Source organism: Monodelphis domestica, chromosome 2 (assembly GCF_027887165.1).
Source record: "Monodelphis domestica isolate mMonDom1 chromosome 2, mMonDom1.pri, whole genome shotgun sequence".
Lineage (NCBI taxonomy): Eukaryota > Metazoa > Chordata > Mammalia > Didelphimorphia > Didelphidae > Monodelphis > Monodelphis domestica.
The window spans coordinates 175,294,130-175,315,087 of record NC_077228.1 but is presented as its reverse complement, the minus strand read 5'-3'; the positions used below and the strand labels follow the sequence as shown (position 1 = coordinate 175,315,087).

Here is a 20,958-nt window from a genome sequence, read left to right as displayed (position 1 = left end):
TAAAAATATGCAGGGTAATTTCTAGGGAAAGCCTCAGCAGTGAGGGGCTAAGAAAGACCACATGTGGGAAGAAGCAGTTGAGCTGAGGTCTGAAGGAAGCCAGGGATTCTAGGAGGCAGAAATGAGAAAGAAAAGCATTTCAGGATTGGGAGGGAAACAACACAACAAATTTAGCTAATGCTCCAGGAAAACTCAAAGGAGGAGCTAATAGTCTACTTGAATTCAAAAGAGAAAACCCCCCTTAAAGAAATGGGATTGCTCTCCACTAAGTAAAATAAGTAATGAACAAACCTTATGATATCCTGCTAAATAAAAAGGATTTAGGGAGCATGGAAGAAAATGATTTGCAGGAACTCCAAAGGAATGTCCTCCTTCCAATAGCTAAATTCACAATTTTCCTATCCATGCTTCAGAACAAACATATGGAGATGTCTTATTAGAGCCACACCTCTCTGAAAATGGGAAATTATGGACACACCTCAATTGGATATTCAAGCCTATTCAAAATCATTTGTACAGCTAGCTCTGCTTCTGAAAAAATTAAATTTTGTTCTTCTACATGACTCATCAAAGCCATAATCAAAGCCTAAATGTTTCAAAAATATAAACATATGACCATCACCATCACCACCATCATCATCATCATTGTGGGGGGTAAGGGGAAGAGACACCTATATAATAGACATGAGTAGTAAAACACCCTGGAATTTCTTTTTTTTTTCTTTTTGTTAAACCCTTACCTTCTGCCTTAGAATCAATACTAAGTATCAGTTCCAAGGCAGAATAATGGGAAGGGCTAGGCAATGGGGGTCAAGTGACTTGCCGAGGGTTGCACAGCTGGGAAGTGTCTGAGGCCAGATTTGAATCTAGGACCTTCCATCTCTTGGCCTGGCTCTCAATCCACTCCCCACCCTGGAATTTCTTAACAACATTGGAACTAGGGAACAATACTAATACTCCTTTATCAGCTAACTAGGTTATATCAGGCTTAAAAAAACAACAACTTTACATAGCTATGTTTCAAGAGATATAATTTGATCTGTAGTATATCCAAATCCTATGTAAAAATCTCTTGTGTTATAAAGGGATTCTATTGTATTTGTAAATAATACTAGGATTTACCAAGGTCATATATTTTATTAAAATTCAGATTCACTAATGTTGGATAGTATTCACTTCAGAAGCTTGAGAAAAATCACTGTATTCATATTTTTTAAAAGACAAATACAGTATTCTTTCTGTATTTTTGGCTGCCATATTTTGTACTGTGATAGACTCCCCCTACCTTCTATTGATGGAAGAAAAATCTGCTACCTGGAAGAGATCCACTATATTGTTCAAAAAAATTTATTTTCATATAGAATATTAGATTCAAAACGTCATGTTTTCTTATAAGCTAGTTTTTATTCAGCTATAATAAATCTTTAATGAAAAGAACTTGTATTTTAAACTGTATACAATGCTATCTATGGCCATTTATATATTTTTATTTGTCTCAGTTAGCATCAATATCATTAACCCATCCCATTAGATGGGGAGGCTCAAGTTATCCCATAAAAGAAGACACTGGGAATTAAAGTTTCAAACTTTTTAAACATCATAACTTAAATATAGACTTAGTCAAGCAACCAACCCTTGGATCCAAATATAGGCCACCATGTTTCTAGATTTAATTCACATCTACTCTGTGGAGAGTCTCAGGGTTCCCTAAATTAAATTATTTTTAAAAAATCCTTATCTTCTGGTAAAGGCTAGGCAATAGGGGTAAGTGAATTGTCAAGTGTCACATAGCTAGGAAGTATATGAAGCAAGAATTCAGGACCTGACATTTCTAGGCCTTCCTTACATTATTATTATTTTTTTTTTGCTAAAATTATCTCCTACTTCCTTTTATTCAAAATTCTAACCTTACAATCCCCACCCCCCCCTTTTAAACATTATTTTATTTGGTCATTTTCAAACATTATTCATTAGAAACAAAGCTCATTTTCTTCCCTACCCCTACCCCTCCCAAAGGTGACCTGTGATTCCTCTGGGTATCACTTGTGTCTTACATTAAATTTTTAAGAAATCTCTTCCCAACTCATATTCATGTTAGGCACAATCAAATTTAAAACTATGAATAAAATAGCAGTGGAATCATGACCTCCCTCTTATTTTTTAAAAACATTTCTTTTCCAAGCAAAGCTATATCAAGCAGAAATTCAAGAAACCCTTGCAGCTTGAAACATCCATCCCAGCAATTCGAGAGCCTCCCCTACCTGTCGGAACATCTCTGGAATATCATATATATATGTTGTCCCTAAGGTTTGTGCCTGGAACCTCTTGGATTGTAGTAGGTCTTTGGTCACATAAGGAGTATTGATCAACATTCCATGTAAAGGTCCCTGTTTGTCTCCATATGCCTGGAACATGATCTGTAAGAAAAGGCAAATGACACGGAGAGTTGAAACAGTGGTGAAATTTACTTCATTTCAGTTAAATTAATGCAACAAGAAGCATTACACACCTAGTAAGGGCTAGTTGTTGTTATAGTATTATTATTTTCAAGTTACCATGGGAGGGACTAGGGATATAAAGACAGAACAAACCAAAACCAATTCTTGCCCTTGAGAATTTTATATTCTAGAGGGGGAATAAAATATACAAACAAACAAACAAAATACAAAGAAAAACACTAAGTAATATCAGAAGCTAGAAAAGATCTAAAGAGTTTAAAGAGGATAATGGCTGGGGAAAGAAGGAAGGAAAAAATTACAAGGAAGATTTTTCTTTTTCTTTTCTTTTTTTAAGTCCTTACCTTCCGTCTTGGAGTCAATTCTCTGTATTGGCTCCAAGGTAGAAGAGTGGTAAGGGCTAGGCAATGGGGGTCAAAATACTTGTCCAGGGTCACACAGTTGGAAAGTGTCTGAGGCCAAATTTGAACCTAGGACCTTCTGTCTCCAGACCTGACTCTCAATCCACTGAGCTATCCAGCTGCCCCCAGGAATATTTTTCAAAGAAGAGGAAGAGATGGGGCAGCAGTCTGTCAGTGATTGGAGGGAAAGGTGGGTGTGAAAGGGAGAAAAAATACAGGGCAGTAGCTTGAGGAAATGACAGGCCCAAATAAAGGATTTTTAAAGAGGCTGATCTGAGCAAGGCTGTATGCAATGGAGGAGTCAGTGTAAAATCAAGAGAAACCATAGATTAGGGAGAGTGAGGGGACACTTAAAGGGGCAACCTTCTGGAGGAGACCACAGAAGACAGAATCAAAAGTACAAGTAAAGGAGGTAGCTTTTCCTCTTTAAAATAATTAATTAATTAAGAATATTTTCCCATGGATACATGATTCATGTTCTTTCCCTCTACTCTTCCCTCCCCACTCCCTGAGCTAATGAGCAATTGCACTGGATTATACATGGATCATTGTTCAAACCTATTTCCATATTATTAATATTTGCACTAGGGTGATTGTTTAAAGTCAAAATCCCTAATCATATACCTATCAACTCATGTGACCGATCATATCTTTTTTTTCTGTATTTCTACTCCCACAGTTCTTTCTTTGGATATGATTTAGTGTTCTTTCTCATAAATAAGGAGGTTGCTTTGGTAAGAAGGATCTTTGTCAAGAGTGGAGCAAAGAAGAAAAAAACAAGATGATGTGGGAATTTGAGGTGTAGAGATGAGGAGACAGAGATTACAATGAAAAGCTTCTATACTTTATCATAAAATGAGGCAAGATTCTCCACTGAGAAAGTAACGGGATGGTATAGGTTGGCTGAGAAAGAAAACGAAGCAAAGTACCAAAGAGTTGTTTTTTAAGTTAGAAAAAAAAACACAAACAAAACCGAAATTCATTGGGAGGAACGAAAAATTCAAAAATCTCAAAGGAAATAATGAAAAATGGTACCTAATTAAAATCAAAAGTTGATAACATTGAGGAGGAAAAAAACCCTTAAATTTTATTATAGAACTTTAAGGTTTACAAAGTGCTTGCAAATAATATCTGATTTGATCCTCACAACAATCCTCTGAGGTAGGTGCTATCATTATTCTCATTTTACAGGTGAGTATATATTGGGGACTTACCCAGGGTCATATAGTCTCTGAAATGGAATTACACTTAAGGTCTAAGTCTAAGTCCAGGAGTAACCCTCTATACCACAAATAGGTTACATACACAAGATCCAAAAGTAATTGTATACAGTAGCAGAGTATTTGATAAATGCAAGGACACTAACTACCAGGGTAAGAATATAGCAATTGACAGAAACTATGAAAAACTGGAAAGTAGTCTGAAACAAAATTCATACCAACATCTAACACCATATGCCACAAATGCTCCAAAAAGATATCTAACCTAGATATAAAAGATTATATCAAACAAATTAGAGAATATTTTCCACTAAATCGAATATTTTTGTTCTTAAATGATAAATAAAATGAGATCTCATATACTCTGCAGCTTTTTAAAATAACTCTCCCATTTTTTGGGGGGGTTATTTAATTAGTTAATTTAGAATATTTTTCCAAGGTTACAAGATTCATGTTCTTTCTCTTCCCTTCTCCCAACCCCCTCCCATAGCTGCCGCATAATTCCACTGGGTTTTACATGTGTCACTGATCAAGACCTATTTCTATATTATTGATATTTGCACTAGGGTGATCATTTAGAGTCTATGTCCCCAATCATATCCCCATTGACCCCTGTGGTCAAGTAGTTGTTTTTCTTCTGTGTTTCTATTCCTACAGTTCTTCCTCTGAATGTGGATAGCATTCAAGAAAGAATATTTCTTGACAAAATAAGGGATAGAGATGATCACAGGGATTAAAATGAGTAAGTCTGATGACTAACTTTAGGGAAAAGTTTTAGTCAAATAATATTAATTTGTAATTAGAAGAGAGGCAGTATAGCAAATCACTCTGACATAGATCTGATATCCAAAATATTTAGGGAACTGATACCAAAAAAAAAGAATAAAAAATAAATGAGAAATAGAAAAAATAAATGGTAAGAGTATATGAACAGGAAACTGTCAAATAAAAAAAAAACCTTAAAAAGTAAGCCATAATTACTTGGGGACTATGGATGAAAAAAATCATCATAATATTTGGAAAAGTACAAATGAAAGCTGTATGGTTCTACCACACTCTGAGACTGGCAAAGATGACCAAAAAATAAAAAGCTGTAAAAAGATAGACACATTGATATACTGATGGAAGAGGTGTGATTTTGTAAAATCATCCTGGACAATCATTTGGATCTGTATCTAAAGTCACCAAATCATATATAAACATACCAAAAAATCATATACCATATGTAAAACTTTAATCCAATGCAGGTCTACACTTCAAAAAGACCAAAAACAGAGGGAAAGAATATACATGTAAAAAAGTAGTTACAAGAGCATCTTCTGTTGTAACAAAGAATTGATAAAAAAGTAAATATCCAATAAAGGACTGATTGGACAAATTATATAAATTAACATGAATATTTTTATGTATAATGTGAAAATGTCATTATATGAATATGAATATAATGAAATATCACAAAAAAGATATGGATTTAGAGAAATCTAGAAAGCCTTCTATGAAATGATTTAGCTTGACATGAGGAGAACAAGAAAGACAACTCATGTGAAAGACCTAATTTGGGAAAAGGGGAAAAAAACTTTGAAAAACTTATGATCAAGCACAACTACAGAAGTCTAATAATTATGACTCTCATCTCTTAGAAGAGTAGATGGACTAGAAGTGCTAAATATAAATTTTTATATAAGTACAATGTGAGATCTGTTTTGCTTCACTATATTTGTTATGAGACAATTCCTTTGGATGTTCAGGGATAATGATAGCAATACCAAAAAGAAGCATCGAAAATCAATACAAAATTTAAAAAAAATAGTCAGAGAACAAAAGGAGATACACAAAGAGGAGTGTTGGTACTATCATGTTAAATTTAATATATATTTTAAGCAAAACAAATAGCACATAAGATTTCATATTTTAATATACCATCTTTTTTATGGGCCATCAGTCCCAATGCAATCCCATGGCCTTCATGATTAAGCTATCTTCTGTTTGTTATTTATTTTATTTTATTTATTTTGACTGATCATTCGCCACTTGTTGGGAACCCTGGAGTCGCAAGTGAGACTGGACCCTGACTGCAGCATATGGAAATGTTCGTGTTTGTCGATATTTAACAAGCTCATAATTTTACAAAATACGACTAGGTTAAAAAAGAACAGCAAGAAAAGAAGGCATGGAATAAAAGCTAGCAAGGCAAGGCTCAAGAAAAATTAAGTGGAATAATCAGAAGGTAGAGCAAATAGATCCACTGGGTCAGTGGATGAACAAATGGTGAAACAGAATTTGGTAAAAAGTAAAACAACCACTTGATTGGTATTTTAAGAGGAGATTGGGCTTAATGGTCACTGAGGTTATTATTCAACTCTCAAATTCTACTACTTAGGCAATTATTTAGAGGAAATGTGTTTTTTTTCACTTAAAACATTTTTTTTCTTTTTTAAAACATCCCTACTTGGGTAGATATTTCAGTTAGGCATCTATGATTTAATATAGTCAATGTTCTCACTCTCCAGAGGTTACCAGACCTAAAAAAACAAGGCCTATTGATAGTGGCACAGGATAGGCTGCTTTTACTTTTAAAGAGATAGCAATCAAAACATAAGCACTGTCTTCAGGTTCAAGTTCATATACTACAAAAGATCTGTCTTATGTTTAGATTTTGGGGAAACTGAACACTCCTCTCTCTTTCTGTTGCATTCAGAAAGCATGCCAAGTAACCAATCAGGACAATTCTAAAGCTGGCGTTCAACCCAGCAAATAGGCTCTCTTTTTGCTGCCTCTTTGATAATGGAAGCCAGGTCAATTCTCAACAAAAAGGTAGTTCATGAGTACCACAATATTACATTTTGCTTAAGGCTTCAAATTTACAAGTATATAGCTTTCTACCAGAGACATGGCATAAATGATCTTCATATATGCTTGCTGCCCAAGTGAACTATCATGACATATCTTATAGTAGTGCTCTCTAATGACAGAAGTCTTACCCCAGGTATATACTGGAATATACTATGAATAGGACTACACTAGGCCTACCACATCATATGATGGAATTAATAGGATGGTTTTTAATCATTTTAACTCAAATATTTCCAGGAGGACACTCCATACTCCATATATTTAGATAGTTTTATTTGCTGATGAATATTTATAAGAGATGCTATTATTTCAATTCAATTAATATTTATTGAGTGCCCACAGGGTATATGACACTGAACTAGGCACGGTATGCATGAATGCACAAACTATATATTCACAATGCAATTAATGATAAATAGTGAGCAATATACATTTATGTGTGTAAGTACACATATGCAGATATAGAAAGAATGGTCATTAGCCAGTATTACTGACTAACCTGGATGACGGAATACTCATCAGTTAAATTGAACAAAGAGCTTTCATCAATACCTGGCTCTGATCCTGGCCCCAGTCAGGTCTATGCTCTCATTTCTAGGATTTACACAGTGAATACTAATCCACTTCCATCCTGGGGTTAGATTTCACTCATAGTCTTATGGAAGACTTTGCAGTTCATGGGTGTCATCCGGGTAGTCAATGGGCCACATGAGGCCCTCAACTGTCCCAAACATGCCCTAAACCAGATTAAAATACTAGAAAATACTCATATCTGTAAGAGAATATATTCCAAGACCTACGGGGGATGGCTAAAACTGCAGACATAAACAAACCCACTGACCTATAAGTATATGCTTTCTCTCTCTCTGCTCCTGTCTCTTCTCTACATGCCCCACAGCCTCCCAATCCCTTCCTCCCTTAAAAAAACAAACAAACAAACAAACAAACAAACAACAAAAACCCTAAAAAGCAAAAGTGAAGGTGGGGAAAGTAAATGTGAAAGCAGAAGAACTAAGGGGAGAGAACACAGAGAGAAGACCCTGCCATACTGTGCTCACTTCTCTGCCTGCCTGTCTAATCTCAGTCAGTCAGGCGTTTATGTGACCTTGAATACTGTGCAGGCCCCCTCCCTCACCTGCAGCAGCTCCCTTCCTGCCTCTCTCTTTCTGGTGGGGATGAGGGGGGAAGAATACTGTTTAACTGAGAAATATTTAACAAAATACATAAAAACACTGAAACGTATTATTACATTTTCAAAGTAATTTAGCAAATCACAGGAATCTTTAGTAGCCTGTTCTATTTAAGTTTGCTAACACCATCACAAGATTCCAGAAAATGGATGCTTTAGAGATTATGATGTTGGAAAGCTAGTAGAAATCAAGTATTGAAATACTGGAAATGGACACATAGGTTGAGGCAGAGGAATTCCACTAGCATTTATTGAGCACCTCCTAGGTACACAGTAATAATAAGTGGATGAAGAGGAGGATGTGAAAAAGAAGCCAGGTCTCTAATTTAAAGAATTTAAAATCTAGTGAGGAAGATAGGATTTGTATACAAATAATTAAAATACAAGGGAGGATGAGATAAGTGCTATGAGAGAGGCACAATATGCTAAAAGAGGTCAAAAGAGGAAGAGGATATCTAGCTGGCAAAGGATTTGGGAAGCTTTTGTGGAGTCCTAGGCCTCTCTTCCTTCCCACAGATGCCATTTCATTATGTAATAGCACCTATACCAGATAGTATGGGGGAGAAAATGAAAGATGACACTCAACTCAGCTAATTTTCTTCTTTGTTAGCAGACTGAGGAAAGATGTAGTACGCCAGGTGGTTTAATTAATGGTAAAAATGAGGGTTTGGAATAATCTTGTGAATTTTACTTTCCCATATTATCCTCGTTACTCTATGAACATAGTTGGGAGAGCTAGGGACATGCATATTTTGAATTCATGCACATATATGTGCATACTTACAAACACATATGTTGATGTATGGATACATACACATCTTTTAGCAGAGACTATTAAACCTATTTACTCTCTTTTAATTTTCATTGACCCACTTATTTCTACTCCTGTGAATTTGCACATAAATCACCTTAACTTGTTTAGAGGAAGTCACCAGAATTGGGCCTTGAGGATTCTCTATCTGTCCATTCTATCATCTTGCCATTAGCCAGGGTCTTAGTTGATATGGCTGTAGCTTTTTAACTCATCTATAACAGGGCCTTTGGAGAAACCCTTCACATTAAGCAGGCCTTAAAATGTACAAGAGTTATCCTAAAAGAAAGATTGTTTTCATACTAGGGATGGTTTGTTCATTCATTTATTCAATAAATATTTACAGAGCACATACTATCTCTCAGGCATGAACTGAAAGAACCAGCATCTGGTATCACTAGACACCAGTTGTGAGAAAAATCTTGAATGTTCCTAATTTTTTTTTAAGTGGCTAAAAGGAACATTAATATCTAAAAAGGAAAAATATTAAAACCCAAATCATTAAAATATCAAGAGGCGATATTTCCGGGTAAGCATGGCGGCAGTCTAGACATGAGATGCTTCCATTCCTCAGCACCCACCGATATAGACTATCTCAAAAGACAAAAAAAAAAACCATTTTCATAAGAACAAAGGGACTCTACAGTAGGGTGTAGAATTGAAGATAGGTGGGATTCAGGCATTTCCACACTATAAGGAGGGTGAAAAAGCTCCTACCCAAACATGAGCTGATCCACCCTGCCCCACTGAACCTATGGAGAAAGAGTCAGAGCCAGTGGGTGCCACAATCAGTGCACATACCAGAATCAGCGAGTGAGCGAGGGGCACCTCTAGAGCGAGCAAGGGGCACCTTTAGGTACTTGAGAGCTGACTAAGACCACCAAAGACCTACCCCTGAGAGCAGCTACACCTAAAACCTTGGCGGGCGGGGGAGTGCAGACTGTGGGCACTCCATGGAAGGTAGCCCACAGAATAGCCGCAAACAGCAGAGGCTGCGGACATTCTAAAGCTTCCCTAAGGCAAAATCCTTGCTCCTTAACTCCATACACAGAGAACGTGCCCATATCACTCAGATTTCTGACTAAAAAGGTAAGGAAAAACCTCCACAGTGATAGTAAATTGTGCACAGGACCAACAAACAACCTCCAAGAAAAACCAAAAATAGGCAGTGACCCTCGAAAATTTTTATGGAGGAAAAATCCAGGCTACAGAGGAAATACAGGAGGAAATTCAAACAAAGACAAAACCTTCTTTAAAAAATGGAAATTGTCCACAAGCTCTGGAAGAATTTAAATTGGAGCTTATGAAAAAGATGGAAGCCTTCTGGCAAGAGAGGTTGGAAATGGTTCAAAGAGAAAAATCAAAAGATTATAGCAGAAAATCAAAAAATTAAAGCAGAAAGCCAGGCCTTAAGGACCAAAATTGGGCAACTGGAAACCAATGATTTGCAAAAGAGGAAGAATTAATAAAGCAAAGTAAAAAAAGACTGACAAAATAGAAGAAAACATAAAATATCTCACTAACAAGATGGCAGATCAAGAAAACAGAGGAAGAAGAGACAATTTGAGAATCATTGATCTACCTGAAAACTTAGAAATAAACAGAAATCTTGATATCATACTACAAGAAATCATTCAGGAAAACTGCCATGATGTTCTTGAACAAGGGGTCAAAATAGACATTGAAAGAATTCATAGAACACCCTCTACACTAATTCCCCAAAACACAACTCCCAGGAATGTAACTGCCAAATTGCAGAGCTTTCAAGCTAAGGAGAAAATTCTACAAGAAGATAAAAAGAGACAATTCAGATACCAAGGAGCACCAATCAGGATCACAGAAGACCTGGCAGCTTCCACACTAACAAGATATTCAGAAAGGTAAGAATCGCCTATCCATCAAAACTGACTTCATACTTCCAGGGGAAAGTATGGGCATTCAACAAAATAGAAGATTTCCAAGTATTTGTAAAGAAAAGACCAGAACTAAGTGAAAAGTCTCATATCCAAACACAAAGATCAAGAGAAACATGGAAAAAATAAATAAGAGAGGGAAAAGGGGGAAAATGTTTTGTTTTGTTTTGTTTTATTTTGTTTTTTAATTCAAACTCTCTTCTTTAAGAGCTACAATTAGACCAAATTATATATATATTAATATATGGGGAAAATATTATTTGTAACTCTAGAAAATTGTTTTCATTATTATAGTATTTAGAAGAATCACTCATAAGAAAAGATTGGGGCATTAAGGGCTATAAGATGATATGCAAAAAAAAGAAAAAGGGTGGGGGGGAATTGAAGATGGTACCAAGAATACTTGAAGAAATAAAAATAAATAGGATAATCTTTATCACACAAAGATACACAAAAAGGAGAGGAAGAGAGTGCTAATATGTAATACTTAAACCTTACTCTCAGTGAAATCAATTCTGAGAGGGAAGATCATTTAGATCCATTGGGATCTTAATGTCTATCTTATCCTACAGGATAAGTGAGAAGGGAAAACTAAGGGAGTTAGGGGGGAGAGAGTACAAAAAGGGAGGGAAGAAGAGGGGGTAGGGAACTTAACAGACCCTTAAAAAAACCAAGAAGGGAACAAAAAGGGAGGGACCAGAGAGGGAAGCATATCAAGGGAGGGGATTAGGGGGATTGATTAAAAGTAAAGCACTGGTTTAAAAGGATATAGCAAAAGGAGAAAGGACAGAACTACAACAGGATATCAGAATGCTAGGGAATTCACAAGTGACAATCATAACTTTGAACGTGAATGGGATGAACTCACCCATAAAATGTAAATGAATAGGAGAGTGGATTAGAATCCAAAATCCTACCATATGCTGTCTACAAGAAACACACCTGAGGTGGGTAGATACTAACAAGGTAAGAATTAAAGGTTGGAGCAAGATCTGTTGGGATTCAATTGATAGAAAGACGGCAGGAGTTGCATTCATATCTGATAAAACCAAAGTAAAAATAGACCTGATTAAAAGGGATAGGGAAGGTAAATACATCCTGATAATAGGGAGTATAGACAATGAGGGAATATCATTAATCAACATGTATGCACCAAATGGTATAGCATTCAAATTTCTAAAGGGGAAACTACTAGAACTGAAGGAGGAAATAGAAAGTAAAACTATACTAGTGGGAGACCTGAACCTACCACCATCAAATTTAGATAAATGAAATTTAAAAACAAATAAGAAAGAGGTAAAAAATGTGAATGAAATCTTAGAAAAATTAGAGTTAATAGTTATGTGGAAAAAAATAAATAGGGACAAAAAGAAATACACCTTCTTTTCAGTAGCACATGGTACATTCACAAAGATTGACCATCCAGTAGGTCATAAAAATATGGCAAACAAATGCAGAAAAGCAGAAATAATAAATTCAACCTTTTAAGATCATAAGAAAATAAAAATAATGATCGGTAAGGGTACATGGAGAGCCAAATCAAAAATTAATTGGAAATTAAATAATATGATTCTCCAAAATCGGTTAGAGAACAAATCATAGAAACAATAATTTCATTGAAGAAAATGACAATGATGAGACATCCTTTCAAACTCTATGGGATGCAGTACTCAGGGGAAAATTTATATCCTTGAATTCATATATTAACAAATTAGGGAGAGCAGAGGTCAATGAATTGGACATGCAAATCAAAAAACTTGAAAACGAAAAATTAAAAACCCCCAGAAGAAAACCAAATTAGAGGTACTAAAAATTAAGGGAGAAATTAATAAAATCGAAAGTGATAGAACTATTGAACAAATAAATAAGATTAGAAGCTGGTATTTTGAAAAAACAAACAAAATAGACAAAATAGTGGTCAATTTAATAAAAAAAAAAAGTTAAGAAGAAAACCAAATTAACAGTATCATAGATGAAAACGGAGAACTCACCTCCTATGAAGAGGAAAGTGAAGAGGAAATTAAGGCAATCATTAAAAACTATTTTGCCCAATTATATGGCAATAAATATGCCAATCTAGGTGATATGGATGAATATTTACAAAAATATAAATTGCCTTGATTAACAGAAGAAGAAATGGAATTCATAAATAATCTCATATCAGAAAATTAAATTGAATAGTCCATCAAAGAACTCCCTAAGAAAAAATCCCCAGGGCCTCATGGATCCACAAGTGAATTCATATCAAACATTCAAAGAACAGCTAATCCCAATACTATACAAACTATATGACATAATAAGCAAAGAGGGAGTTCTACCAAATTCCTTTTATGACACAAATATGGTACTGATTCCAAAGCCAGGCAGGTCAAAAATGGAGAAAGAAAACTACAGACCACTCTCCTTAGTGAACATAGATGCGAAAATCTTAAATAGGATACTAGCAAAAAGACTCCAGCAAGTGATCAGGAGGGTTATTCATTATGAACAGGTGGGACTTATACTAGGAATGCAAGGATGGTTCAATATCAAGAAAACCATCCACGTAATTAGCCATATCAACAAGCAAACCAACAAAAATCACATGATTATCTCAATAGATGCAGAAAAAAACCTTTGACAAAATACAACACTCATTCCTATTGAAAACACTAGAAAGCATAGGAATAAAAGGGTCTTTCCTAAAAATAATAAACAGTATATATCTAAAACCATCAGCAAACATCATCTGCAATGGGGATAAACTAGAAGCCTTCCCAATAAGATCAGGAGTGAAACAAGGATGACCATTATCACCTCTATTATTTAACATTGTACTAGAAACACTAGCAGTAGCAATTAGAGAAGAAAAAGAAATTGAAGTTATTAAAATTTTCAATGAAGAGACCAAGCTATCACTCTTTGCGGATGATATGATGGTCTACTTAAGGAATCCCAGAGAATCAATTAAAAAACTAGTGGAAATAATCAACAAATTTAGCAAAGTTGCAGGATACAAAATAAGCCCACATAAGTCATAAGCATTTCTGTATATCTCTAACAACATCTCAGAAGCAGGAATTAGAGAAATTCCATTCAAAATCACCCTAGACAATATAAAATACTTAGGAATCTATCTTCTGAGACAAACACAGGAACTATATGAACACAACTACAAAACACTTTCCACACAACTAAAACTAGATCTGAGCAATTGCAAAAACATTAACTGCTCATGGGTAGGATGAGCTAATATAAAAAAATGACCATCCTACCCAAACTCATCTATCTATTTAGTGCCATACCCATTGAAGTTCCAAAAAACTTTTTTACTGAATTAGAAAAACCATAACAAAATTCATTTGGAAGAACAAAAGATCAAGAATATCCAGGGAAATAATGAAAAAAAATGCAAAGGAAGATGGCCTTGCAGTCCCAGATCTCAAACTATACTATAAAGTAGTGGCCATCAAAACAATTTGGTACTAGCTAAGAGACAGAAAGGAGGATCAGTGGAATAGACTTGGGGTAAGTGACCTCAGCAAGACAGTCTATGACAAGCCCAAAGATCCCAGATTTTGGGACAAAAATCCACTATTTGATAAAAACTTCTGGGAAAATTGGAAAAAAGTTTGGGAGAGATTAGGTTTGGATCAACACCTCACACCCTACACCAAGATAAACTCAGAATGGGTGAATGACTTGAACATAAAGAAGGAAACTATAAGTAAATTATGTGTACACAGAATTTTATACATGTCAGACCTTTGGGAAGGGAAATATTTTAAAACCAACAAGACTTAGAAAGATTAACAAAATGTAAAATAAATAATTTTGACTAAATCAAATTAAAAAGTTTTTGTACAAACAAAACGAATGTAACCAAAATTAGAAGGGAAATAACAAACTGGGAAACAATCTTTATAACAAAAACCTCTGACAAAGGTCTAATTACTCAAATTTTCAAAGAGTAAATCAATTGTACAAAGAACCAAGCCATTCTCCAACTGATAAATGGGCAAGGACATGAATAGGCAATTTTCAGTCAAAGAAATCAAAACCATTAATAAGCACATGAAAAAGTGTTCTAAATCTCTTATAATCAAAGAGATGCGAATCAAAACAACTCTGAGGTATCACCTCACACCTAGCAGATTGCCTAACATGACAGCAAAGGAAAGTAATGAGTGCTGGAGGGGGTGTGGCAAAGTTGGGACATTAATTCATTGCTGGTGGAGTTGTGAATTGATCCAACCATTCTGGAGGGTAATTTGGAACTATGCCCAAAGGGCACTAAAAGACCGTCTGCCCTTTGATCCAGCCATTGCACTGCTGGGTTTGTACCTCAAAAAGATAATAAGGAAAAAGACATGTACAAGAATATTCATTGTTGCGCTCTTTGTGGTGGCAAAAAACTGGAAAATGAGAGGATGCCCTTTAATTGGGGAATGGCTGAACAAATTGTGGTATATGTTGGTGATGGAATACTATTGTGCTCAAAGGAATAATAAAATGGAGGAATTCTATGGGAACAGGAATACCTCCAAGAAGTGATGGAGAGCGAAAGGAGCAGAACCAGGAGAACATTATATACAGAGAGGGATACACTGTGGTACAATCCAATGTAATGGACTTCTCCATTAGCGGCAATGCAGTGTTCCTAAACAACCCAGTAGGATCTATGAGAAAGAACAATATCCACATTCAGAGGAAAAACTGTAGGAGTAAAAACACCGAGGAAAAACAACTGCTTTATTACATGGGTCGAGGGGGATATGATTGGGGATGTAGACTCTAAATGAACATCCTAGTGCAAAAACCAACAACAAGGAAATGGGTTCTGATCAAGGATGCATGTAATACCTAGTAGAATTGAGAATAGGCTAAGGGAGGGGAGAGAGGTGGGGGGAGGCTGGAGGGAGGAATAGAAAATGATTTTTGTAACCAAGGAATAATGTTTGAAATTGACCAAATAAAAATATAATTATGTCAAAAAAAATCTCAAGAGGCCATCTTATTTTTCATAATAAAAGTTCTGCCTTGAAGTCACTGTAGAATTTAATGAAACAAATCCCTACCCAAGGAAAACTCTAACTGTAAGCATCTTTAAGGATGTACTAAAAAACCCATCACATCCAGTAAAAAATTGTGAATACCCCTTTTCTCATGTTTGCCTCCTCACACCCTCATTCTTTTTGTTTTAACTGTTCAGTACATATAAGGATAGACTTTTTTGACCATCACACACTGAAAACCAGAAACACCATGAAATGAAAGGTCAACTTGATAATAGCTTGACCAACTCAAGATTTTTTAAACCTTCAGAAATCCAGCAAAAATGACTTTTCCTGATTCAGTTCATAGATTCAAAAAAAGGCAAAAAATAGGCTTGTAATCCTTTCCTGAGACCCAGAGTACAAGAGAAAGAATGAAAGAATTTGGGAATGTACATAAGAAAAAATTTTTCTAAGCAACAAACCCTCAAAAGTATGACATTTCTTTTATTCTGAAGAAAAAGGGCAAAAAAGAGTCAATCTAAATCTAGGTTAACCGCAAAAAACAATTGTGATCAGGTTCTGGTTTAGCAAAGCAAGAAAACCTCCCCTGCCACCAAGCTCCTCTCCCCCAAGTGAATTTTACTCTATAGGTTTACATTTTTATATTTGAAGAATAAGTCATCATCTAGTATTAATCCCAAATATACTAAGATAAAATTATCAACAGTATGTTGAACTTTTAAAGAGAGAGGTGACATGAGATAATATCTGATAGATAAATGTTCCTGTTTAGTATTCCTTAGACTACCAGAATTATACTGAATTTCTCCTTTTTTTGGTTTTCTATTTGCCCATAAGTGACAACAAAAGTTCAGGAAGAACAATACCCAGAAAAGCTAGAACAGAGAATTCATGACTGCAACGCGGGTACAAGAGTTCTTTTGAAGGGCCCTGGCCTGAAAAGACATAGAGAGCTACCAGAGAGGAGGCTCACTTGCCATATGCCATGATTTCATTGCAATAAAGTCTAATAAGAGGATGAAGTTCTCACCCATGGAGCTAAAGTCCCTGGGCTAGACACAGTTTTTGGAGCAACTATAGTTTAGTAAGTTATTTTGTACATTAATGGATCCTTCTCCAGTCTTTCCCATTAAAAGAAATCCAGAAGACTTGACTTCAACATTATTATCAATGAAGTGATCAGTGAAGCTCCTCAAACTTTGGCTATTGTACCTGTGCTGTCCTGGAGTCAGTCACTTCCTTGTATAGACTTATATCCAAGTAATAGCCAGATTCATTGGTCAGGAAGAGGCGGATGGGAATTGCTTTTCCAGTTGGTGTTAAGCGGATATTAATTTTCAGCTCTGCTTGGAGGACTCGGAGTTTCCATAGGCGGCTTCCATAGCGCATCACCATGCTCCTCACGGACTCCTCAATCTGACAGCGACAAACCACACAACACAAAGCTTTAATAAATACCCAGTTCTAAAGAGTTATCAAAGTCTGCCCCAGACTCTGGGAAGAGAGTAAAGGAAAGGGTGATAGCTTTCCAAATGCCCAATCTAGTCAAGCTATAACCTAAAAAAAAAAACAAAAAAACAAACAAACAAACAAAAAAAACACCCTCCAAGTTCAACCTCTGTTTCTAGATGAAGCCATGAAGACTTTGTGAGGGCCCTGCCCTGGAGGCATATGCCTCTGCCTCACATCACTGTAAACTGCAGCTTGCTCTACCCTCCCCTCTTTATACATACTCACTCCAGTTTATTTCTAAGATCTGTGATATCTAAAATTACGAGCCACGGGACTAAAGAAAGCCCCAAATAAGAATGAAACCTCTAGTAAACAGCTATTAAGTAGCATTTATATGCATGATAACCATGTTTCATTGCACTTACTGGACTTTAAATCAACTTAGCAATTACTACCATGAGCTTTTTTCCATGCAGTTTTATTAAACTTTATAATATACGCTGGTTGGTAAATCGTACCCATTAAAGAAAGGCAATTTGTCGGGGGTGCTCAAAGGTTCTCTTGTGCCCAGAAGCTCTAAAGCTTGTTCCATGCTGCACATTCCCCTGAGGTGTCTAAGGAAATGGTACAGATTAAGTTCTTCCTACACAAGGGAGATCAGTATACCTACTTTTCAGGGAGAAGGAGGGCTATTTTGACCAAGTCATGTTCTTAGAGGTAATACTCTCCACTAACATTAAAGTGAAAAACATTTTTCAATTTAGCTACAGTTAGTTCCAAAAAAGATGTCACCCTAAGTGAAGTGAATGCTTTTTAAAAAATGCTTTCTTGTCAAAATTTTAGGAGACTTCTAAATTTCTTTCATATTCCCCTTCTATTCAGCTCAGCTGCATGTTTCTCTTCTCATATGAAATGGTCTGGACTTAAAGTTTCTTTTAGTGGAATCACAAAATTCTCAAGTCAGAAGAGGACTTAATGCCGACCCCTCTGCATAGTTACTTCACCCCAAAAGTTCTCTTGATTCTCTCTATTCTTTTCCTGAAAATCTTTAAAGTTCAAAAGTTCACAAATGTAGGCAATGTCTATATTCAAGAGTCTGATGTTCCCATGGTAAAGGAGAAAGACTAATAACATTTGAATTTGGGGCATAGGAGCAGGTAAGTTCACACTAAAGGGTCACTGGGAAACTGAGAAATAAAAGAATAGATAATTGCTAAGTCATCTTTTCAGCTAGAATACCACCTTGCTTAGGTAAGTTTCAGTGGAATAAAAAAAAAAGATGAGATTCTAGGGTCACTTTGCACATTTCTCCTCTCCCCGGTTTTCTTGGGTTTTGAGAATAAAATCTTGACATTCACATGTGAGCCACAAGGTACAAAATATGAGTTTGAGAAAGTCAGATTGTTTCCCCCTTTAATAGTTTACTGTCACCAAAACTTCCCAGTCTCAAGAGAAGCAATGAAAATACTGGGACTCAATAGAAAGGAAAGGGGAGCCTAGGGAATAATGAGAAAAGACTATCACCCTAAGGGTAAGAGGTCAAGTACAGAATCCCTTCGTTTTTATTCCTTGCATGCTATGCCATGCATTTTAAAAACAGATCCTCTAGGGAAAGGACCACATGTAATGTGTGTGAAATGTCTTATTAACCAAATTCTAACCCTGTGAAAAATACACAAGAGGAATAAGTTAGGCACTTTGGGAAGCTGCATTAACTCTTGGAGGCCACTAGGGTGATGTTTAGTGCACTGAAGCAGAAATTTACACAAAAATACCCAAGTGACCTGTAGAGTTCATGCAATTTTCCAGAATGCCTAAATTAGTCCTATAGATTAGCATACACAAGGGAAGACTATGGCTAAGTGACAACAAAAGATAACATTCCAAATGAGAAAACCTTCACAAATTTTACAAAAGAGGAAGCAATGGAAAAGGAGGCGGGTTTCCTCCTTTTTTGTAGATCACTTCAGTCTGGTGCTGTTAACTCAAAAGTAACATGGTGTTATATTCAAGTCTGAGTTCCCTAGAGAGAGGCAGTGAGTAGATTTGTGCTATCAAGGTTTTTCGGCAAGCATAGCAGGTTTGTCTCTGGGAAGTGCCCTACTATGCTCTTAGAATCAAGATGTCCTTGATGGTGCTGACAGGAAGACTTAGGAGAGATGTACCTTTGACGGGTCCATGATAACTGTGGGCACAAAGTTGAGGAAAATATGGTTGCAATCAGTTCGGACATTGGTATTGTTAAAAGCAACCTCCAACTCATCCATGGCTTCCAAGAGCAGACGTTCTCCCTCATTTTGGAGATACTCAAAAGAGGCTTCCTGTAATAGGAGGAAGTCACAATCAACATATTATAAGAAACTTACTTTTTTCCATTGAAGAGACAATGAGAAAATGGTATTAAGTGATCAAAAACTATTCTCCAACAGGTAAGTGGATGAAAACAAGTAGTTCACCAAAAAACCCCAAACTATTAATAATTATATGAAAGAATGATCCAATTCACTAATAATAAGAGAAATGAATATTGAAATAAATTGTAAGGTTTCACTTAATGCCAATAAACTGGCAAAAGTGACAAAAGCTAGGAATAATTAACACGGTACCCAGGGAAGAGGCAGCATTATTGGAATTGTATCTGACCACTATTTTGTAAAGCAATTTGGAAAGTAAGTAAATAAAATATCTATGACCTTAGATACAGTTATGTCATGGCACAGCTCATAACTTAATAAGTCAATAGGAAAAAAGGGTCTCATTTTTACTAAAATACTTAAAACAGCATTTTTTTAATAGTAAAAAAGAACTAGATGGGGGCAGCTGGGTAGCTCAGTGGATTGAGAACCAGGCCTAGAGACGGGAGGTCCTAGGTTCAAATCCAGCCTCAGCCACTTCCTAGCTGTGTGACCCTGGGCAAGTCACTTGACCCCCATTGCCTAGCCCTTACCACTCTGCCTTGGAGCCAATACACAGTATTGACTCCAAGATGGAAGGTAAGGGTTTAAAAAACAAACAAACTAGAAAGTAGATGAGTATCAATACCACAGATTCGGTATATGAATGCAACAGATTATTAATAGGAGATATTAAATCCCAAATGCTGTGAAGCTATATTGATCAAGCTTAGGCCTAAATTGGAGATACTAGAAGCTCCTGCTTCATACCTTCTTTGTAGAGGTAGGGGCTATGTGTATGGACCATCTGAATATAATACCACACATTTTCAATGTGTTAGTTCATTTTGATGCACTATTTTCTTTTTATTCTTAATTATGGGGATGGGTCCCATGGGAGGGGAAGAAGGGAAAGAAATTTAGAAATGATTAAAAAGAAATGATAAAATACAAATATGGGATAAAAAAACAAAGGATAACAAAAATATAATTTTTTTTCCCTAAAGAAAATGGTCTTAAACACTAACACAGAAGAATTCAGGGGAAGTGAAAATACCATAGACTCAAAATAAGACATTCTAAAAACTACACACAATAAGGTCAGGTAGTGGCTTCATATATGCTCTAACTAAACCTAGTGCCTGCCTCTTGGCATAATATTTCCCTAATTCAGACAGAAACGCCTGGGTTTTCTATCTGTTTCTATTCTTTGACACTCCATCTGTCAGAGACCATGGCCAGGAAAAGACATATAATTCCAAATTATTGCACT

General features: G+C 35.9%; 1 protein-coding gene across 19 annotated transcripts in view; it reads right to left on the bottom strand.

The window, feature by feature from the left end:
- The window catches only part of ACACA (acetyl-CoA carboxylase alpha), a 291,002-nt gene that overhangs the window by 102,874 nt on the left and 167,170 nt on the right, over nucleotides 1–20,958 (bottom strand). For all 19 annotated transcript variants that reach the window (XR_461987.2, XR_461986.2, XR_461989.2 and 16 more), the window contains 3 exons: nucleotides 19,458–19,613; nucleotides 17,053–17,256; nucleotides 2,262–2,417 (listed from right to left, as the gene is read on the bottom strand). Coding sequence is in view for 8 of the 19 variants with exons in the window: in XM_007481899.3 (XP_007481961.2) it covers nucleotides 2,262–2,417; nucleotides 17,053–17,256; nucleotides 19,458–19,613 (516 nt within the window). In the remaining 11 variants the exon portion in view is untranslated. The remainder of the gene's footprint in view (nucleotides 1–2,261; nucleotides 2,418–17,052; nucleotides 17,257–19,457; nucleotides 19,614–20,958) is intronic.